At 40.3% G+C, this 19,689-nt stretch overlaps 1 protein-coding gene across 2 annotated transcripts in view; it reads right to left on the bottom strand.

Annotated features, from left to right (window-relative positions):
- The window catches only part of fkbp16 (FKBP prolyl isomerase 16), a 33,475-nt gene extending 15,440 nt beyond the window's left edge, over nucleotides 1–18,035 (bottom strand). For both annotated transcript variants that reach the window (XM_034233628.1, XM_034233629.1), the window contains exons 1-3: nucleotides 17,366–18,035; nucleotides 16,890–17,059; nucleotides 15,842–15,930 (exon numbers count right to left, since the gene is read on the bottom strand). In XM_034233628.1, the coding sequence (XP_034089519.1) occupies nucleotides 15,842–15,930; nucleotides 16,890–17,059; nucleotides 17,366–17,798 (692 nt within the window). In that variant the 5' untranslated portion in view covers nucleotides 17,799–18,035. The remainder of the gene's footprint in view (nucleotides 1–15,841; nucleotides 15,931–16,889; nucleotides 17,060–17,365) is intronic.
- Between the last annotated feature and the right edge of the window lie 1,654 nt (nucleotides 18,036–19,689).

The raw sequence follows: 19,689 nt of genomic DNA, 5'->3' as shown, positions 1-19,689 counted from the left end.
ATTGCTCAGTTTCCATTCCAATTGCAGACTATTCCAAGACAGAGGAGCTGCGCATCTAAAAGCTGTCTTCCCTAAGACAGTCCTAGCAGTTGGCAAATTTAATAAAACCACAGCATGCGATCTCAGGCAGTAGCCACTTACACTTCGCTGTGAGATCAGGGAGCAGATGTAGGATTGAAGTTTCCCTAGCACGGCTTTGTATATACAAATGTACCAGTGACTGAGCCTCCGTACAGTTATACGGAGTTTCTCCTCCATCTTTTTTTGAAATATAGAAATGAACGGCGGGATATCTCTCCCAGCTTAGACGCGGTTTGATTGGCTACGGCTTGAGCTGTCAGATTTTCCGAAACGGGATTTGATTGGCTGGCGCTGGCTACTCCGGCGTCTCCGGCGGAGACGGACCGCTATGCTACCCACAATTCAGTTCGGCGAAAAAAAGCGGCAACGTGACGTCACCCCATTCAAAGTGAATGTGCAGATTGAAGCTGTCGACGCTGTCGACACTGTAGTGTGGACGGGCCGTTAGTGAAAGCAAACCAGCCCTTGCATACAGGGTACAGTGATGGGTTAATGCTTTACAGTTTGTCACAAATCTCAGTGCTCTGTGATACGCAGCATCTAACTTGACCAGGCAATTGGCAGGTGCATTCATATAAAACCATAGTCCAGCACAGGTAAAAAGGTCACAGTGACTAGCCTTTTCCTGGCCTCAAGCGAGAAACAGGACTTGTTCCTGTAGAAGAAACCTAGCCTAACCCTCAGCTTTTTAAGCAGGTTATTGACATGAAGTTTAAAAGTGAGACAATCATCAAGCCAGATACCAAGGTATTTGTAACAGGTAACCACTTCAAGTTATTATCTTGTTGCTGTCGGACTGCTGCTAGTTTTCATTTAAACTCAAGCTTTTGTTTCTTTGCAGAGGAATGACCCTGAGAGCAGCCTCCTGACCCAAACCAGAAGAAAGGTCATTGAAAAGGACACAGAGAGTTTTTTTATGGCTGAGCCTTCAGCAGGAAGACGGAGCCTGAGGGCTGAAGAAGGCTGAGCTGACTTTAAAATATGAGACATTTGCTGAGGCAGCAGATCAGACGGCTCTGTGAGACAGAAACAGGTTCAGGTGGCTGAAAAGAATCATGCATACAGACTTTATCAGCCCACATTCATGTCATGTTTACTGCAGGTCACCAAGGAAACCATGCCAACCAAAGTGACTGTTGGAAAATGACAAATATTGAAGAAAAATTATCAACTTGTTATTTGATTGTGACCTTAATATAATAATATAACACATAATATCACATTCTATAAACACTGATAGTATTAGTTAGAATGACAAGTTCCTAGGTATCTTCTTACACATTTCCCTTTGACCTTCTACAACAATAACAAACTTCACAGAAATGAAACAAATATCTAATCTACAAAATGGGGAAGACAATCACTATTTCCCGGGCAACAGAGCTTTATTGTCTGACGTTCGTGCTTCCACTCTTCTTGTGTTTGTATGAATGAGGTGATAAGGACGACACGCTTTTCCCTCCTGTGTCATGGGAAGATATGCATTCATAATAGATTGGTTTGATACATGTGTTGTGGCTTAGTAAACTTCCTCATTAACGTGTATGATAGTATCTCTGACTCACCCTGTTATCTGTCGAGCATGCCCTTCGACGCCCAGAATGAAAGGAAAAACTCCCACAGAGGGAAAACAGCGGTCACTTTGACGTCATGCTCTCCGTTTCAAATGATGAAAAGGCCAGCGATGTACCTCAAACTGGTTCCTATGGTTACTACCTCAGATAGTACACTAATATACCGTGATAAATGTGGTGTGCAGCTTGTATGATTATACCAAACCCAAGAGGATTTATGAGGTTGTTGAGGCAGAAACAGGTCTGCTGCTGACGTTAAGTGTTGTGTCTGTTTTGACTCTCAAATGGACACACGGCACCAATACAGTCGAGCAAAGGAGCTTAGCTTTAATCCAGGCATGGTGAGACGTCACAGCTGTTTTTTCCTCGCTTGCTGCCATTCTAGTTAATTTGCAGCAAAACAGGCTCCTGGTACAGCCGCAGATCTAGAAACTAACAGTGTAAAGCCTTTCAGCTGCTGCCTCGGCATGTGCTTTCCTCTCCTTTCTGTTTTTATTTCCTCCTCCAGCAATGTGCCAGTGAAACTGTGCTCGCAGGGATCAAGGGCAGCTACTGGCTACTTCCTGACTGCTGAGCTCCTCAAAAGTCCTCATATAATCTACAGCAGATTTCCTTAGCCTGTTAAAATGAATCCAATCTCAGCCCTGGACTACCTGCAGGGTATGTAGTGGCTGTTTAATAGCAGGGATGTGCATTTGCCAGGCCATTTCAGAGAGACTCTGGTTACACAACTTCATTAAACCAGCTTTAAGTAGGGAAAAAAGCAGTATAGTTACCTGCAGTAGAAAGGGTTTCAACAATCTTAAACATGAAGGCGTGAAAACAGAGACATGTGAAAACACCATTAAAAGGTACATTCACACAGTTTACATTTTCTGTTTCCGTTTCTCTGTGGGTATCTTTGAGCGGAGCATTATAGCTTATAAAACATTTGTAACATTGACTTTTACATTTTTTGAAAAACCTACATTGTTTACCATCATGTTTAATATATATTTGTTTTATTTTCTTCTGACTTTTATTTTTGCCTCATTGCCAAGTTTGGTGTTACTGTCAGGACAGTTTAGAAAAATAGTGTGAAACCCTGTGATCATGAAATCACTGCTCAATATATAGTTAACTGTGGTTAAAACTCCACAGGGTACCTTCAACATCAACATTTCTGTTTTCAAATACCAGTTTGTTTGTCGTTTAATAATCATTTTGATAATGGAGTGATTCCACTTTTCACAGATTAAAAATTGTCTATCAATAATAAACTTAAATCATTTGTTACAGTAGCAGTAAGTAATGACAGAAGATTAAGCAAACCCTGCAAAAAAAGTGCTTTCATGGCAGCACTACTATTTTTCGATGGGGTGTCTCCCTATGGTGACGAAAAACATGCAGAACACTAGTATAGAACACTTTAATAGTGGGCAGCACATAATTAAAACATCTAACAATAACTCTAAAAAGTTATTAAAACAGCTAAAATGTCCTCTTTCAGAAAACTGTTCACGGTACAGACATCTTGCACACGTTTGATTGGCTAACTCAAATGTTAGCCCATGTTTGGTATCCATCAACTCCATCACCAAAGAAATCAATCTCTAGTTTATTAAATGCCTGACTTTCCTCACCAAACATTAGTCAACGCCATCCCTCTGCTGTTCCATACAAAGTGTGATGAATGATGAATATGTTTATAGTTTCAAATCTAAGAGCTAATTTATACATTTCATTAGACTGATATCAGCTGTGAGCTCCACCTCTCCACAGTGAATGAGTGAAGTTCAAAGCTTTTAAACAAAATCTTTCCTCTGACTCACAGGTGAGCGGGGAGAGTTTCAGATTATGCCTTATGCAATGATGTGAAACCTCTCTCAGGTTTGGTCTCTGGTGTGTGGCAGCATCTGAACAATTCCTCAAAAAAAGTCAAAGCTGTTGGTCTGCATCAGGGTAGATGAGAGTAATCTGTTTTACACAGAAATACATCACCTAAGGTCGTTATCTAGAATATCCCAGGATTGACTCTTAATCCATAATCAATCAATACGAACAAGCAGACGTCTCTGAGGTGTGCACAGTGAGGTCAAGTGGCAAATTCTCATGCAGCCCCGGGGAGGAAGGTTTAGTTTCAGCTTACTCTCATCGATGTAAAGGTGGCAATGAGAGCTCGGTTCTTTCTTTGCAAAGACATTATGTCCACTGATTATACAAACCGAATTGTTGCCAGTCTTGGATTACACTTGTGAACTTCAAAGCTTTCTAAGTGACGAGCCAAAAATCCTGCTCTTTGAAAGATGAAAGTCCTCCTCTTCCATTACGGTTATACTTCATATGAAGGTCCCCCTACTTCAGTGGACATATGAATCCCTCAATGTTGCAAGGGTATTTTTGTGCTTTCTGTTACGACGAGCAATTTAATTTGCATTTAGATCAAAGATTTATTTTTTCCTCAAAAGTGTGATTTGGAAATAAAATATGGGTTGAGTCTTCATTATCATTCAACAAGGTTGCTGTTTGCCTCCCTCTGTGGTTACAGAGTTGTGAACATTTACGTTTGTGATCACAGGCATTGTGTGACATTCAGGTGGCGGAATAAATGTCATAAAGAGATATTGATCAGAAACTAATTTCCCTTCTAAGTCCGAGCTGTCACGCATGCATGTGCCAAAGCCAGATAACTCCCACCGAGAAAATGTCACAGTGTCGCAAATCTCGTTTTGCAAAATGAACGCCCAACAAACGGACAGCATTTATCGCGCTACTCTGACTGATGATATAATGACATGACTTTTAATCAGCATGTGCACCTGTACAACTACAAGACCTTAATACTCAACATATCTGAAAATACATTTACTAGCACATATATTAACTGTACTTGTTGACTTTTCTGAAGTTTTGTAGTGTATGCACAAGAACACCATCATTATCATTAACTGTCGCCCTCCTGCCATACTGCTGTCTGTTATCTAACCAATACAAATCCTGCTTCCTTTCAGCAGCAGCAGACAGCTCAACCTCCTTGTGCATCCTGTGAATCAATAGCAGCACACTGAACTCCTGACTTATTAGTCAGGTTGTCTTCGGAGAGCAAATGTAGCCGGGGCCATTAGCACGATTCTTCAGTCTCTCACCGATGGCTGTGTAGATCTATAAGACCTGGGGCATCAATCATGTAGAAGAGCCACATCTCTTAGGAGGAAGGGCTTGAGTTACTTGACCAGAGCCTGTGGCGATGGCATAGGTCACTCTCATCACAGAGAGCTTAGAAAGGAACACAAGCAGACATTTACTATATTGACAAACTGATTTGTTTTCTTGCACAGATAATGCAGTGTGTTGCTACACATGAGCTCACTTGTATTGTCCTTCACCATCTGGAGTGACAATACAAAATATTACTGCAGTAATCCCATCAATGCCATCAAACAACTCGGCTTGTTTCATTTATAATGAGATCTACTTAGTTAATCCCTTCAGCTTAATCACTACACATCTGATTTTACGGTGAGGACGTCAGTAATTAACTTTGAGAGGAATATTTTGGACGTCTATTGTGTGTGCATGTGTGTGTCTGTGTTTCTGTTTATGTGCTGCAGACGACCGATCACGTCTCAGCGAGATGACTCACACTCCACGTCCCTACTGACGTCACATCTTCATCCACACACACACACACACACACACACACACACACACACACACACACACACACACACACACACACACACACACACACACACACACACACACACACACACACACACACACACACACACACACACACACACACACACACACACACACACACACCACTTGTCACTTTGCTACAGATCTCTTTCCTCCAGCCATGCGGACAGAGCCCATCACCTCACATCCCTCTACAGCAGCAGCACTTAACTTGTGTCCATGTGAGCTTATTCCGTCAGATACACAGTTGTCGCTACTTCTACCACAGTACATGTAACATTTAGCAGGTTAACCTGTCAATACAGACCTGTTACAATCTGTGTGTGTTTAAGTGTCAACAGTGTCTCTGCCCAGAAAGTCGGTCTGTTTCATTCTGCTGTAGTTTGTGTATCTAAAATTATAAGTAAGTCATAATAAGTTACTTTTCTAAGCCACAAATGACGTGGGGGACTGGGTGGTCCTGAAAGTCAAAGAACCCCAGAAACAGCTTTTGTTTTTTAGCAATGACGAGGGAGATGGAAAGCAGCTATGAACACAAAGCCATGTGACATAACACCGGAGGGTTGAGGCCGGTGTATGCTTGAAACAAACGTGTTCGTTCAATGCGTCATCGTAGGCAGAGGTGTTAGCTGTTGTCATACAGGGGGGCGACACACAAAAATAGGTCAAATTCATCTGAACACGTGCAGAATCTTTGCACATAATGAAAACAGATTAAAGTAATTGTAAGAAGATTAAGCAAGGCTACTGTCTTGTAGCTGTATGCAGACAGTAGAACTTTGAGCTACATGCTAAAGTCAGCATGCTAACATTTAATAATTACTAAAATGTTGTTGCTAAGCAGTGTGCGATGTTTACCGTGTTTGCAAGCTAACATTTGGAGACATTTAGGACTAATGACAGTAGTAGGCCTACAGCTCATAATAATAATAATAATGGACAATAGGCTACCCACAGGAGCAAATTCGGGTGAAGTGTCTTGCCCAAGGACACAACGGCTTGACGCAGTGGGGCGGGAGCGGGTTTCGAACTGGAGTTCCCCAACGCCCCCTTGATCTGATGATCAAACGCACAGACCACTGCTGATGGAAGTGTCGTTATTTCCACAGAAATGTGGTCATCAACTAATATACAGTATGTAGATAGAGTTATATAAAAGTTATGTGCAAATCATCCGGAGGGGGACACTAACATTTTGCAAACCAAATGTTGTTGCCATCTGTCCAGCGATTGTCCAGATATTTTACTAAATGCCAAAAATGTCAACCTCATGGTAGCACTTGAGGAAAATTATAATCCAGTAAACAATTATCTGGAAACCATGAATATCAGCACCAACACGTTATCAGAAAAGGTATCAGAGTTAGAGATGTTGGATCCCTTACACAGTGCAGGTTTTCAAACAATAAAATTGTTGTCTTTTAGTGTTCATGGCGTGCTTTCATATTCTAATTTGGACATACTATTTGTAAATCAGATACATCCTGCTGGTAACACACATTGCATACCTGCTCCTGCACATTATCTAACTCTTAAAACCAGTTCTGTGCAGCCATTCATGCTAGTAATCTCTCTCTCTGGCTGTGTTTATTGTGCACAGGAGGCATGGATGATTTAGAGGGGTGCCTGTCATAGATAGTAAAGTTGCTGGTAGAGCTTAGGTGCCACCTCCTGTGAGTCCTTATTTGCATGCCCACTGAAAAAAGGACCATGTTGCACAATGTTGTTATACAACACATCCCAGTTAGTGACACAGTGGACAAGGGGTGATGTCAGTGAAGCATGACAGTGGTGTCAGTGTCTTTGTACAGAAGGCAAGTTTTGACCAACTCATTAAAGTAACAAGTCAGAGGTAAGGTTAGGACAGCATGTACATATGTTAAACTGTCTGATTTAAATCCTTGCAAGATAACGAAGGGTTTGTTTTAGTTAAGTGGAGTGATGTTTGGGTTCAAGCAACTATTTTAACAGCAGCTGAGATAATGAGGACAAACGGTTAATCAGCTAAAGTTAAAGTTTGTATTATAAATACTAAACATTTTTTATAACATTTCTATACTTTTACAGTGACTTTTTTCGTAATGGAGTAATTTTACGTTGTGGTATTGAAACTACTAGCGCTGCTCTGGTGTAATATGTTGGTAACACTTTACGGTAAGGGTACATGAATCATCATGAATTCATTCATGTAGTACTCATGAACTATCAGTAATGTACAGGTATTAATGGTATCTCATGCATGACTTAATGCAGGAACAATACCTTAATTAATGCATCAACTAAGGTACCTCAATCATCATGACTTCTGAGTTATTAATGATGTTCATGTCTTCTTCATATAGATCTGCAATTAAAGTGTCAGGCCAAAAAACTGACCAGTCACAGCAATTCCAAGTCTCGTGATCATGATTAACTAAGCATGACTTTGTCATCACTTCATCATGATTGTGCCCCTTCAAATAAAGTGGTGACCCGGTCGGTAGGTTGGTCATAGCAGTGCATGTATTCTGTTGAATTCAAAGTGTTGACCCCAACCCTGTTCATTGTGTTGACCATTAATCATATGTTAGTTATCGGTGTAAATTATGGAACAGGTTGACTCTAATATGCTGAACAGCAGTTGGTAGTAATAACGCACAAAGAACAAAATAAGGGAGTGAATTGGGCTAACTAGTTAACATAGATGTAAAAAAGCAGGACTCACAATATTTCAAAAATCGTTACAGCAATATCACCTGTAAATTATTGTTAATTTTAAAACTGGCCAGCTCTTGTTCCACAGACTGTGCATCTCTTCAGGATATGTAATAGTCGGTGTTATAATACATGTTTTGCTTGTTTTGTTTGTACGTCAATTCCAACGACAAGTGGTTCGTATTATTTTTGAATAATGTCCTGTTTGCTCTTAACTGTTGGCTTATGAAGCTGTGTATTACTCTTACACTTACAGTTTGAATTCTACTCTAAACTCACTGTATCTCTCAAGGACCGCATTGCAAAAGGAAATGATGGCATTCCCAAAGATGCAAAAAATGTAGCCAATAATTCATTAATGATACGTTTAAACCTACAGTCTATGGTTTAAACAAAACAATTTTACTTCTCAAACTAAAAAACATCCTACAAAGCTCTAAGTGTTCATGTATCCATGTAGCCAACTTTGCTCCACCAAGTATTATCTGCTCTAAAAACACAATCTACCTAAAATGTAATAAAGGCAGTAAAAAGGCGCCATTTCACTTTTAGGAGATTTACTGTCCCACTAAATACCCCCTGACCACAGAAAGCAGAAGTAGATATATCTGAGTGCAGTGCTATATTATGAGGCTGTGTCGATGAGAGAGATAAGCTTGCTAGCAGTAGGGGGAAAAGGTAAACATCCAGGGAGATTAGATGAGGTACATGGCATGCACAGTTCAAACACTGGTCTGAGTGGCAAAATACTGCTGCGGTGCCAAAACAACCCACCATCTAGTTTTCAGAGGGAAAGCAAAACCTCTATCCTGCTCACATTTCATTCAGACATTTCTTTTTAGCTGTAGGTCAGGAGAGTGCATGCTGATTGAGAGCTAAGCCTGATCTTATCTGGAGCGTGCCACAGCTGTCGATGCTTGCTGGCCTGCTCCTGGAGTGTGAGGCCTGGGTGTGGTTTCTTGTAAGCCTGCTGTGTATACGTGCTGGGAAAGAAGCACACAGAACCCAAAAGCAACAGTCAAACTTGTTTAGGTCATATGACAATGCAGTCAGTTGTTGTGTCATACTAGTGTCAGTTACTCCAAAAAGTGACTCGCAACAACAATGGGGAGGAGAGTGATTTAGATGCATCAATGTGTTTTCCACTATTCTCAAAGGTCGCATTATTTATTTGACCCAGGTGGTTATGCAGAGTGAGTCATGCTACCTCAAGCACAGTAAGGAACTCCACCTCATAGATTTCATGTGTGGCTCATAGAAAAGGGAGGAGGGCGCATGTGCATGAAATTGACAGATACCAGTTCAACTCTGTGGCAAGTGAGTCACTGTACCTCTGCACTGGCGAGTGTTAGATGTAATGAAAAGCAGAACTGCCAGTTATTTGCTTTATCGTGTTTCATTGGGGGATAAGCACAGAGAATGTTTGTATAAAGAGGAAAAACGCACAAACAATAATTACAAATTAACCTAACACCAGACCTTCTGTCAAATAAAAATCACTGACATTTCTCACATTTTCACAATCACTGACATTTCTCACATTTTCAAGAGACTTACTCGTTATCAGACATGATCCCATTGATCACATGTCTCTGATCTTTTATCAAGTGGCCTGTTTGCTCTGTGTTTCTCTCAAGCTGCAGGCCTTTTTGCTCTGAGAAATGTCACTGTTACCTTTTTCAGCTGCATTCCCCGCAGGATATGGGTGTGCCTCAGAGGCCACAGGGAGAGGCTTCCACACCTGCCAACTTTTTCAAGAGTGTAACCAAAGATTCACATTGTGCACATTCCCAGAAAAACAGTACAATTGTCAATGCATGTTATGTAAGAGTTCTGGGTTATTATTTGATATTGTGTGTTAAACACTTTTTTTGTAACAATTATATTTGAATAACGCTGGATGTTGTGCAGGTATGATTATTTGAGATCTTGTAGTCATTGTTTTGCCCTGAAGACATCCCAGTCATGATGAAAACATTGTATTAACATATGTGTCGATCAACGTTTGTGGTCAACACTAAAGCCCTGACCACACTGAGACTTGGCACTGGGAAAGAGATGTCAGCTAAAATATGTTATTTTCTAATATTTTGCCATTTTAGACACTAAATTCCAGTGTCAGTCTTGGTAAAGTTTGGGTAAACGATAATGAAAATAAAACTTTATCCATTATCGTTGATACTAAACCATTCCAAATCCAATAAAACAAGCACACATCATATAAACATCAGTCACTGCCAATTATTTTCTTGAACACTTTGAAAACATGGCAGTCTGACAAAACAAACATGATCACATTAAAATGGACAGACTGAAAACAGATGATGAATATTATACAATAACCACCACTCATCAAAGTTAGAGTTACAGTACTTTCCCATGAGCTAAAGCCTCCCTTGACTTGCTCCAACCTGTCTCTGTAGCCGACTACAGATCAGTCAGCCTGGTGATTTCAAGGCCTCAAAAGCCAACAGGCCACCTCGCCTGGGGTCAAAGAAGGAGATTTGTGTTTCTCAACGCTCCCACAGTAGGACTGGTTTGTTTGCCTCGCCGCAAAACCGAGAATGATAGCCATCTGGTGTGGCTCCACAGTGTGTTTACTGAACATTAAGTTATTTGTGATTATCAATTATATTTGCATTTCATTTTAACTGTCTGAAGGTGAATCTGATCAGTTCAGTCACTGTAAGTATTTCTGTGTTAATCCATGTGGGATACACCAGGGTTCAATTCTGGGTCATCTACAGTTTTTTCAGTGTTTTTTCAGTAAAATATACTATACAAATTAGTTTTTCCTGAGCTGACCACACTCCTAATATGTTTTCAGAACAGGAAATAAAACACCTTTCACTATTTCTAATGTTGTATCCAATGATACGATATTTCAGAGTTCTGTCAATGGTATCAGGCAAATGTACTAAGCTAACAAATATAGTGTTTGTCAAAATAGAATCAAAACCAAATTGAGGCACTTTGCTTGCACAACTGACATAGAAAGGTTCGTCATGGATGAACATCCCCTAAACAACTACATAAAATATGTGAATATAAAACAAAAGCATAACTAACCTGACCCTCATTTTGCCAGATGCTGTACTGGAGACTGTACATTTATTCCTTTGTGTACAATAGTGTGAGATCCCCTCACCTTTTAATCATATGTGTGCTAGTTACCAATAACTTGTTTTATGCTGTATAAGAGCCTTTGTTTTATTTACCAAATAAACAAAGACAATCATGCTATTCATTGATGAATTGCCATTCATCATACAATTTCCCCACGGGGATTAATAAAAGTCCATCTTATTGTTATATTTGTGTCCCAGAAGATGAATGTGAATAAGATAATTATGAGCTTCTAATTTTCTAATATCAAACAACCCTCTCGGGACACGTTAATGCAGTGGTTCTCAAACTTTTTCTGTCAGGCCCCCCCTTTGGAGAAAAAAAAAAGTCAGGCCCCCCCCCAACACAAATAGTCAGGCTCAGTGGCGGCGCCAAAGATTTATTTTGGGGGTACTGTGGGGTAGCTTGACGTTTCATAGAGGGTGCTCAAACATTTAGGGTTTCCCATTAATGTACCGGGCGCTACAGAGGAATGTTCTACTGCAACAATCCCCACGCATACACACAGTGCACCCGCAACTGTTACAATGAAGGCTCAATAATCAGCTCACGGCATATAGGTGTAAGCAGGGGTAAAGTGCTATTTTTATAGGTGGTGTGTGGACCTCACATAGGGGGGTCCGGGGGCATGCTCCCCCGGGAAGATTTATTTTTAAATATTGAAGTTAAAAGCATCAATCTGGTGCACTTTGAGAGCAAAATGAAGAGATCTACAGTATGGATACATCTCTCAACACAGAACTGTAAACAGATTTACTATTTCTTTATGGATATTTTACAAATCACTCCCCTTTTAAACATTATACATTTTTTTATGTCATATAGTATTTCATAATTGTTTTTAATTTATTTATATTAATGGTGACCAAAACGTTTGAGACCCACTGAGATAACACTGAGAGAGTCCTTTAGCTCACTGAGTCTCTCAGTCTGACAGGGGAGGACTCTCCTCCACTTTGTTGTTGAAAAAACTCCATATATCTGTTAGCGTAGCTCGCTAGCACCAGAAGCTAACAACAACGATCTCCGGTACCGGTGCGCTCTCTCTCTCTCGCTCGTGCACGCACACAAAATGGCTCGTTCCACACACACACAGAGCCGAGCTTTAATGAAACACAGACACCCAGACGTAATAGTACTGTATCATATTATTTGCGAATCAATAATTTTTCAAAATATGATTGTTTTTTTTAAAATTTAAAATCTTTAAAAAAATAATAATTTAATAACCATTTTTTCTCCTGGTCTCTCTCGCGACCCCCCTGTCATGCCTCTGCGCCCCCCTGGGGGGGCGCGCCCCCCACTTTGAGAACCACTGCGTTAATGCAACAGTAGAATGATTTTGGGTCTGACAGTGTCCATCTGGACTTCGATTAAACAATAAAAAAAATGTTTAGACATCCCACTGGCTTTATTTTCTCCACTTCAACATGTGCCAATGACGTCGTCTTAATTTGTGCTAAGTGTAAAAGTACACCAACACCTTCGCTGCCAGCGGTGGGATTTAAGCTACTGTTGATGTTTGCCAACAGCCAGCCAATAACCTCACAGCAGTTCACAATGAAGAAAAGCTGTGGGGGTCCGGTTCCTTGCTAAAGGGCACCTCTGCAGTTCCCGGGAGACACACCCTTTTTAGGGACTCAAACCAGCAACCCTCCAGTCTTCTAAGTACCTACAGACTGAGCTATACTGCTACCCCAACAAAGGCATGCAGTGTATATAATGGGGATAAATTAACTATGCTGCTTGTTTGTTCGGTTTAGTTTTAGTCAGATTATAAAGCATCTGCCAGTGACACATAATGTTGTTGAATCTGAGGTCGTGCAGAGCTGATGAGGCAGACCCCCTGGAGGTTTATGAGTGTTAAAGTTGTGCCTGTCCAGAGATCAGCAGATGTTGCTTCCACTGTTCTCTGATAAGGACCTGCTGACTGAAGGGAGGCACTCTGTGTCTCGGACTAAGTAGTGTGTCTCACTGGGGAATAACTTTGACGTAAGCAGCAGTTCCTCAAAAAGGAGAGCGTGATGTCTTTCGTCACAACTTCACTTTTCCAGGCTTTAATGTCACAGGAATAAATCTCAGTGATTCTTTCTTATAGTCCATTTAGTCCCAACCAGCGCGTCTGTTTTAATCAATGGGGTTAATGCTCCAGACTTTTCACAGGGTTTCATTAGTCTCACAGCCACCTTTTTAAGGAGTTGCAGCTCTGATCACATCCGACACCACAGCTAGGCCATCACCCACACCAATCTACAATCCACTCCACTGTGCTGTGTTGAATCATACTGTCTGACCAGCTTTGCACACTGTTCTGATAAATAACTGTGAAGTGCTCTTAGCAGCCCTGTTTCCAACGGGCGACTGTCTGAGTTCAATCAATGCATCCGCCAGAAAACAGAGAGAGGTTAATGAGATTTTCCCTCATCGTGCCTTTGTCTTTTTACATCATAAACACGCTGTGGATGACACATCTACTTTGAAACATGATGTCTGCTGCTGCTTGAGATTCTTATTTGTTTGAGCTTATTTGCACAAATACTGTTGTATCTTTGTGTAGTACACCACAACATGCAGGTCTGGCAACAGTCTATGAAGGAGAATGCACAAGTCTTGCTAAAGAGAAAGTACAAAAATAGCTTTTTGCGTTATTTCCATACGTTACAGGATAAGATCAATACCACTTTTATGTCTGCGTTGTTTATGTAGCTATAGCAGCCAGTTTGAAACCAATAGCTTTGCTATGTTTAAAGGTAACAAATTCTGCATACTGGCAACTTGAATCGGTATAAAAAACAAACTGTAAGCACTGCAATATTCAAAATGTTTATGTGCCAGGATATTTATTTTTCTGTGACCAGTGACTTCACCGAGTCTCCGCTGGTTATCTGGCAACTTCTCAGAGCCAAGAAAGAGTCTGGCACACAACATCCTCAAATCATAAACTAGTGAATTGACATTAATACACTTCGGATTATTTCCTGATTAAACAAACACATAAATGTTAATTAATAGATGAACATGAACGTGTTTCTTTCTGTTTTCCCTCATGCTAAGCTTAGCTGTTGGCTGCTGGCGAAAGATTCATGTTAACTCTAAAGACATGAGCATGTTTTCTATTTTCTCATCTATACTCCCAAGAAAAAAATTCCTATTACCCACACATTTCCTACCAATAGATGACTTACTTTAAAAAGGGGTTGAATTGGGTTTATAATCTGGTATTTTGTTCACATATGTTCTTGATTTTCTCACTTGTCAAACCGAATCATTAACAAATGCATTTAACTTCAGTGAGAAAATCACTTTCAGAGTTGCCGTTAACCTCAGTAAGTGTGTCGTGTTTAAGGAGCTGGCATGAAGCTCTGATTGTGTACCTTTTGGTACGGCTAAATTTGACTCCACAGCACACAACCCTAATCAGCTGAATCAAAACAATCATTAACTAACCTCCCGTTGCCTCCTTTATTTTTCTCTGCCTCCTTCTCCCGCACAACAGAGGGCGAGACTCTAGACAAACACCTCAGAGACTCCTCGCTTCACCTCACACACCCCATGTCCCATCATCCCCTTTACTGAGCTCCATAATAATAACAGGACCTCACACACAGCACAGAGGCTGAAACAGTACTACACACGCTGAAAAAAACAAGCTTTCACAACACAATGTTCAGCAGATTTGAATATTATGTTGTTGACAATGTTCAGACATGTTTCAGCATGTAAATACGGATATGAATTATGAAATGATGTCTGTGTCCTGCACCTTTTCAAGCCTTTTACTGCCACATGATAATTGTGTGTGCAGGTTGTTTTTATGCATTACTCCTCTTTACAGCTACTCTGTTAATGGTGGAGCATGTACCGTAGCTGAATGGACGTTTTGATATAACTACACAGCACATTTCTTTATTTTAGAGTGTTTCCTGGCTTTTTATACTTAAAAGAAATGACACTGTCCACTCACAGAGCAAACATGGCTCTGGGTTGAAACTATGTAATAATGTTGAATTCATTCTACTGGCATAGAATTATCTGTTTCAGAATTAAATTAATGACCCCAATTTTGCTGTTTATGAAAGAGCTAAATATACTGTAGTCCTGTCAGCCTAAACATCCTTACAACATCGAGAACAGAATGTTTTTTGCAGTGAACAAATTAAATCCCATTAAACACTTTTGATACATGTTTTTCCTCTAATGAAACCTCAAAAGACAAATATGTTCATTTATATTTATATATAAAATCACTGTGGTACATTAATGTATCATTCTCACGTGTTCTGGTTATCTTAAGTAAACATTAAAACTATAAACAATGGGTTTTCGTCGGCGACACACCAATCTCCTCTGTGTTTATTCTGGCTCTTTAATGGTGTAAAGGTCGTAAACCTGAGACATTGGCCGTAATATAAGTGCTGCTCTCCCATTCGTTGTGAGGTTACAAGCAGGCCATTGATAGGCTGCCTCTGAATGGTGTTGGGAGGAAGCCATCTGCTCCTGTTTATGGTTCATTAACCCCGCTACCCCTGGATAACCAGGCTGCCCCCACAGCAACAGGTACAGAAAGCCGGGGCTCTGAGATGATACTCAGAAAGAATAATAACTGATCCAGTCTTGTTTTTGCTTCAACATGCACATGCTTAATTTAATCGTACCATTAACAACAATAACTGGAAAATTCTTACCTTCCCAGAAGTCCATATGCACACTGGGAATCTGCTAGCAGTAATGTGATCTCTCTCTTCTGCATGGACATGACACACTCCTCCAGGGCCTACAGGTGTCAAAACACATTGTGTTATTAAGAGGACAGATTGGGCTTTTTACATAATCACACTCAATACGTCATCACGTAGCGCATTTAATCAATTGACTAAGACATCTGAAGGATTTCTCCGTTTCAAGCTTGAGGAACAGTTTTTTTCCATTTCAGATTCATGATGGTAAATTGTTTTCAGACAGAATATCTATCTCCAATTGTCATACAATGTTATATTTTTGGTAACCAAGATTAGTCCTATTGATTTACGTGATCCTCTTACATTTCCTCCAGTCAACCCATGAGGTTGACATTGCTTATTATGAGTGAAATGTCTCAATCTATGGTTTAATGCTCTGATTTCTGAAAACTATGTAGCACAATGGTTTGGCTTATTGAAAGGTAATGTACATGCAGGGTTCTTGCTATTTTTATTTTGTATCTTCAGCTTTTGATAAAAGTGTCAGCTAAATTAAACCCTTTTTTTCCTTACTTTTTTGGTACCACCCTGGTCAAAGTTCTAAGTGAGCTGAGCCGTTACTAGAAGTGTGAATTCAAACACTACAGATCACTGAATGGTCAGAGAAAATCGTCACCGGCGCGACGCAGGACAAACACATTTATTTAGGATTCGGCCCAGATTTTAAAAGATGGAAGCATGCTAAACCACACCGTACATTATGGCATACAAATTAAAAAGTGTAGACGGTTTCTTAGCAGATAAAAGGCTTCAGCAAGTCTTGCATTTATTATGATGTTGTGGCAAATAGATTTGGGGAAAGGACCTGGCAAAAGAAAACAAAGAACACGTTGCATGACTCAATATCAGCACCACTAAGCTAAAGGTAATTTAAAAGCTTCACATGTTACCAGTGGGGTATTAAGTGACATAAGGAACAAGAAGTGCAAGAATTATAACCATATCCATTTCAAATTTGTATGACTCATTACTAATAAAACTAAAAGTGTTTTACCTGGTTAACATCTCCCTCTCCGATAACAAAGACCAGCTTGGTGTCCTTCTCCACCACAGTGCGGTCCTCCAGGACACACTGCATCTTCACAGAAACCTCCTGGCCCCAGACAGGTATCAGGGCGTCAGGGGCCCCAGACTTCACCAACTTCTTCCTCAAGAGTCGGTCCTCTGCGTGAGGAAAGAAAAGAAGGTCATGCAGGAAGAAGCAGGGTTAATCTGTTACTTGTTGGTAAACACATGCTACAAAATCCACCAAAAGAATCGGCAAGCTTGAGCTCGGGCCAATTTTGGGACATCGTCTAGTATTCTGTGGTTTCAATCTAATATGAAATGTAGAAGTTTAGATGAAGTAAATGAGCTACTACTTGATAGATTACTGATACGATATTACCTCACAATACCCAGTGTCTCAACACATTTAAAATGTGTGATTTGGGTTATATAAATAAACTTTAATTGAATTGATTTCCTCACCAGTGATGTCGAGCCAATCGTCTGCCCCAAAAAGCTCCTCAAAGGTGGAGGAGGTCCACTCTTCTGTCACATATTCTGGAAAGAGACTTTCTGCTGAGCTGTCTATCTCCAGCACATCGTCGTCCATCAATGGTTCTTGAAATCGCACCGTCTTCCAGCTGTTTGTTTTCTGCAGTTTCCTCTGCTCCTTGCATGCTGTGTCTCCACATTGCTCCGGATCAGAGGGCTTTCTTATATCGGAGCTTTGACTCTCTCCTGCACAGCTCTCTGCTTCAGCCTGCTCTTCCCCATGCAGCTCCTGGCCTTCCTCTGCAGACCCACAGGGCAGCTCGGTGTGAGTGTCATCGTCTGCAGGTTCAGTTATGGCCTCTTCTACTTCAGGTTTGGTAGGCTTTGCTGCGGGGTCGAACTCTTCACATGGCTCTGTCTCCATTTCAATGCAGAGAGCGACACCACCTGCATTCGCCTCGAGAAGGACTGATCCTCTCTGTCCGAGCCAATATTCCAATTGGTGCAGGTTAGTAGTTCTGTTGAGTAGCAACTACTAAACTCTGTGAAAACATAGAAAAAAATATCTCCATGACATAATGTTGACAAAAATCCATGTTGTGCTTTAATAATCCAACTCAGGAAGAATCCCTTAATCCCGGCTTCATCTACAGTTCTTTGTCCCGCCTGCTGCTGCGTAGTTTTTGCAGGTTTTGTTGCACTTTGACCTCCTCACACTCCTGCTTGTGTTTATCTTAGTCTACATGGTCCATTGATGTGGCAACGACAAAAAAATGATCAATGTGAAGAAACCATGCAACGCAGCGAAGCACTCCCAGCCAGCAGGCTTGTGCAGTGGTAATCTGCAGGATTAGAAGAGAAAAACCTAATCTGCCAGAACGTCTGTAAGCTTCTTAATGACTTCGCCGTCGTGCCCCACAACACAGTTTCCATGAATGCAATCCACCAATAAGATCTCAGGAGATACAAACTCTTACTTAATTTGCTTTGGGTTAGGTTGGAAGATGTTTATTTTCACTTGTCAAGGAGTGTCATAATAATCTGCAGGCTGTAAAACATTGTAATGTTTTTAACCCATGAAGGTGAATAAATGATGTGGTTTTCTGTCAGGTTTATCAAGACATTTAATTCAACTTAATTTCATAAAAATACAGATAAAAGCTAAACTCCAAGTATTTAATGGGAAGACTTTATTCCTTTCATTGGAGCATAATTCAATTCAGCAGAATACGTCTCAACTGCATGTTGCGACATTAAAATAGCAGGGTTAAAGTGACGATTTTAAGATAAGAGTAATCTACATCTTTTATTAACATTTATACCATAATAAAGCACTGCATCATACATCAAATTTACAGCTGATGTTCCGGCCACAAGACACATATTTTGCTTAAAACATCACATTTTTCACAGATGGTGATAACAGGATTACAATTATGTTAATAAAAATGTCATATGACTTCAAAGGCATTATGAATCTGTAATTTCATTGAATGAATAGCACATGTTATTTTACCCAGTTGTCCTCCATTGAAAAGTTATTTATCATCTAACCAAAGGTAATAATGAACAATGAAATATTATCAGATATGTGGCTGTTATGTCCCTGCAGGAGCAGGACTAGACTCATGTAGTGCTGATGATAGACAGAAAACATCCTCCCGGCCATATTGTAAATAAACCCTGCGTTACTGACTGTCAGGCTACTCTTTAATCCTCAACCAAAACATGTTGTCCATCAGAGATTAAATTAATCCCAATTCCCTATTTGTCATTTTCATTTCTATGTTACACAGTTACAAGATGCACACACTGTTAGTATAAAGGGAACATTTTAGGGAGTTTTTTTGGATAAATACTTTTTTTAGTGTATGGGATTGTATTCCATCTATAAAATATCTTTAAGAACAAATACTTTTGATTTAATAGTGTACTTTTTAGAATGTTGAGACTTTAGTACTTTCCTTATAATAAATGTATGATACAAGTTGGAAGTTTCTCTGCACTGCACAAATACATACTAATGTCTTGACATTATAATAATATTGTCACTCGTAACAGGTTTTGATTTGTCGTTCTGGAAAACGAAAGTAAACTACTTATTTAACTCGTCCTTCCTCTGTGTGTGTGTGTGTGTGTGTGTGTGTGTGTGTGTGTGTGTGTGTGTGTGTGTGTGTGTGTGTGTGTGTGTGTGTGTGTGTGTGTGTGTGTGTGTGTGTGTGTGTGTGTGCGTGTAGCGTGTATATTGCGTGTATAGCGTGTATAGTGTGTAGTGTGTGTTAGCTCCGCCCACAGCCTCTCTCCTCCGTGACGTA

This window comes from Gymnodraco acuticeps, unplaced genomic scaffold, assembly GCF_902827175.1.
Source record: "Gymnodraco acuticeps unplaced genomic scaffold, fGymAcu1.1, whole genome shotgun sequence".
Classification (NCBI taxonomy): Eukaryota; Metazoa; Chordata; class Actinopteri; order Perciformes; family Bathydraconidae; genus Gymnodraco; species Gymnodraco acuticeps.
The sequence above is the reverse complement of the archived record's forward strand: the minus strand, read 5'-3'. Positions and strand labels throughout refer to the sequence as shown.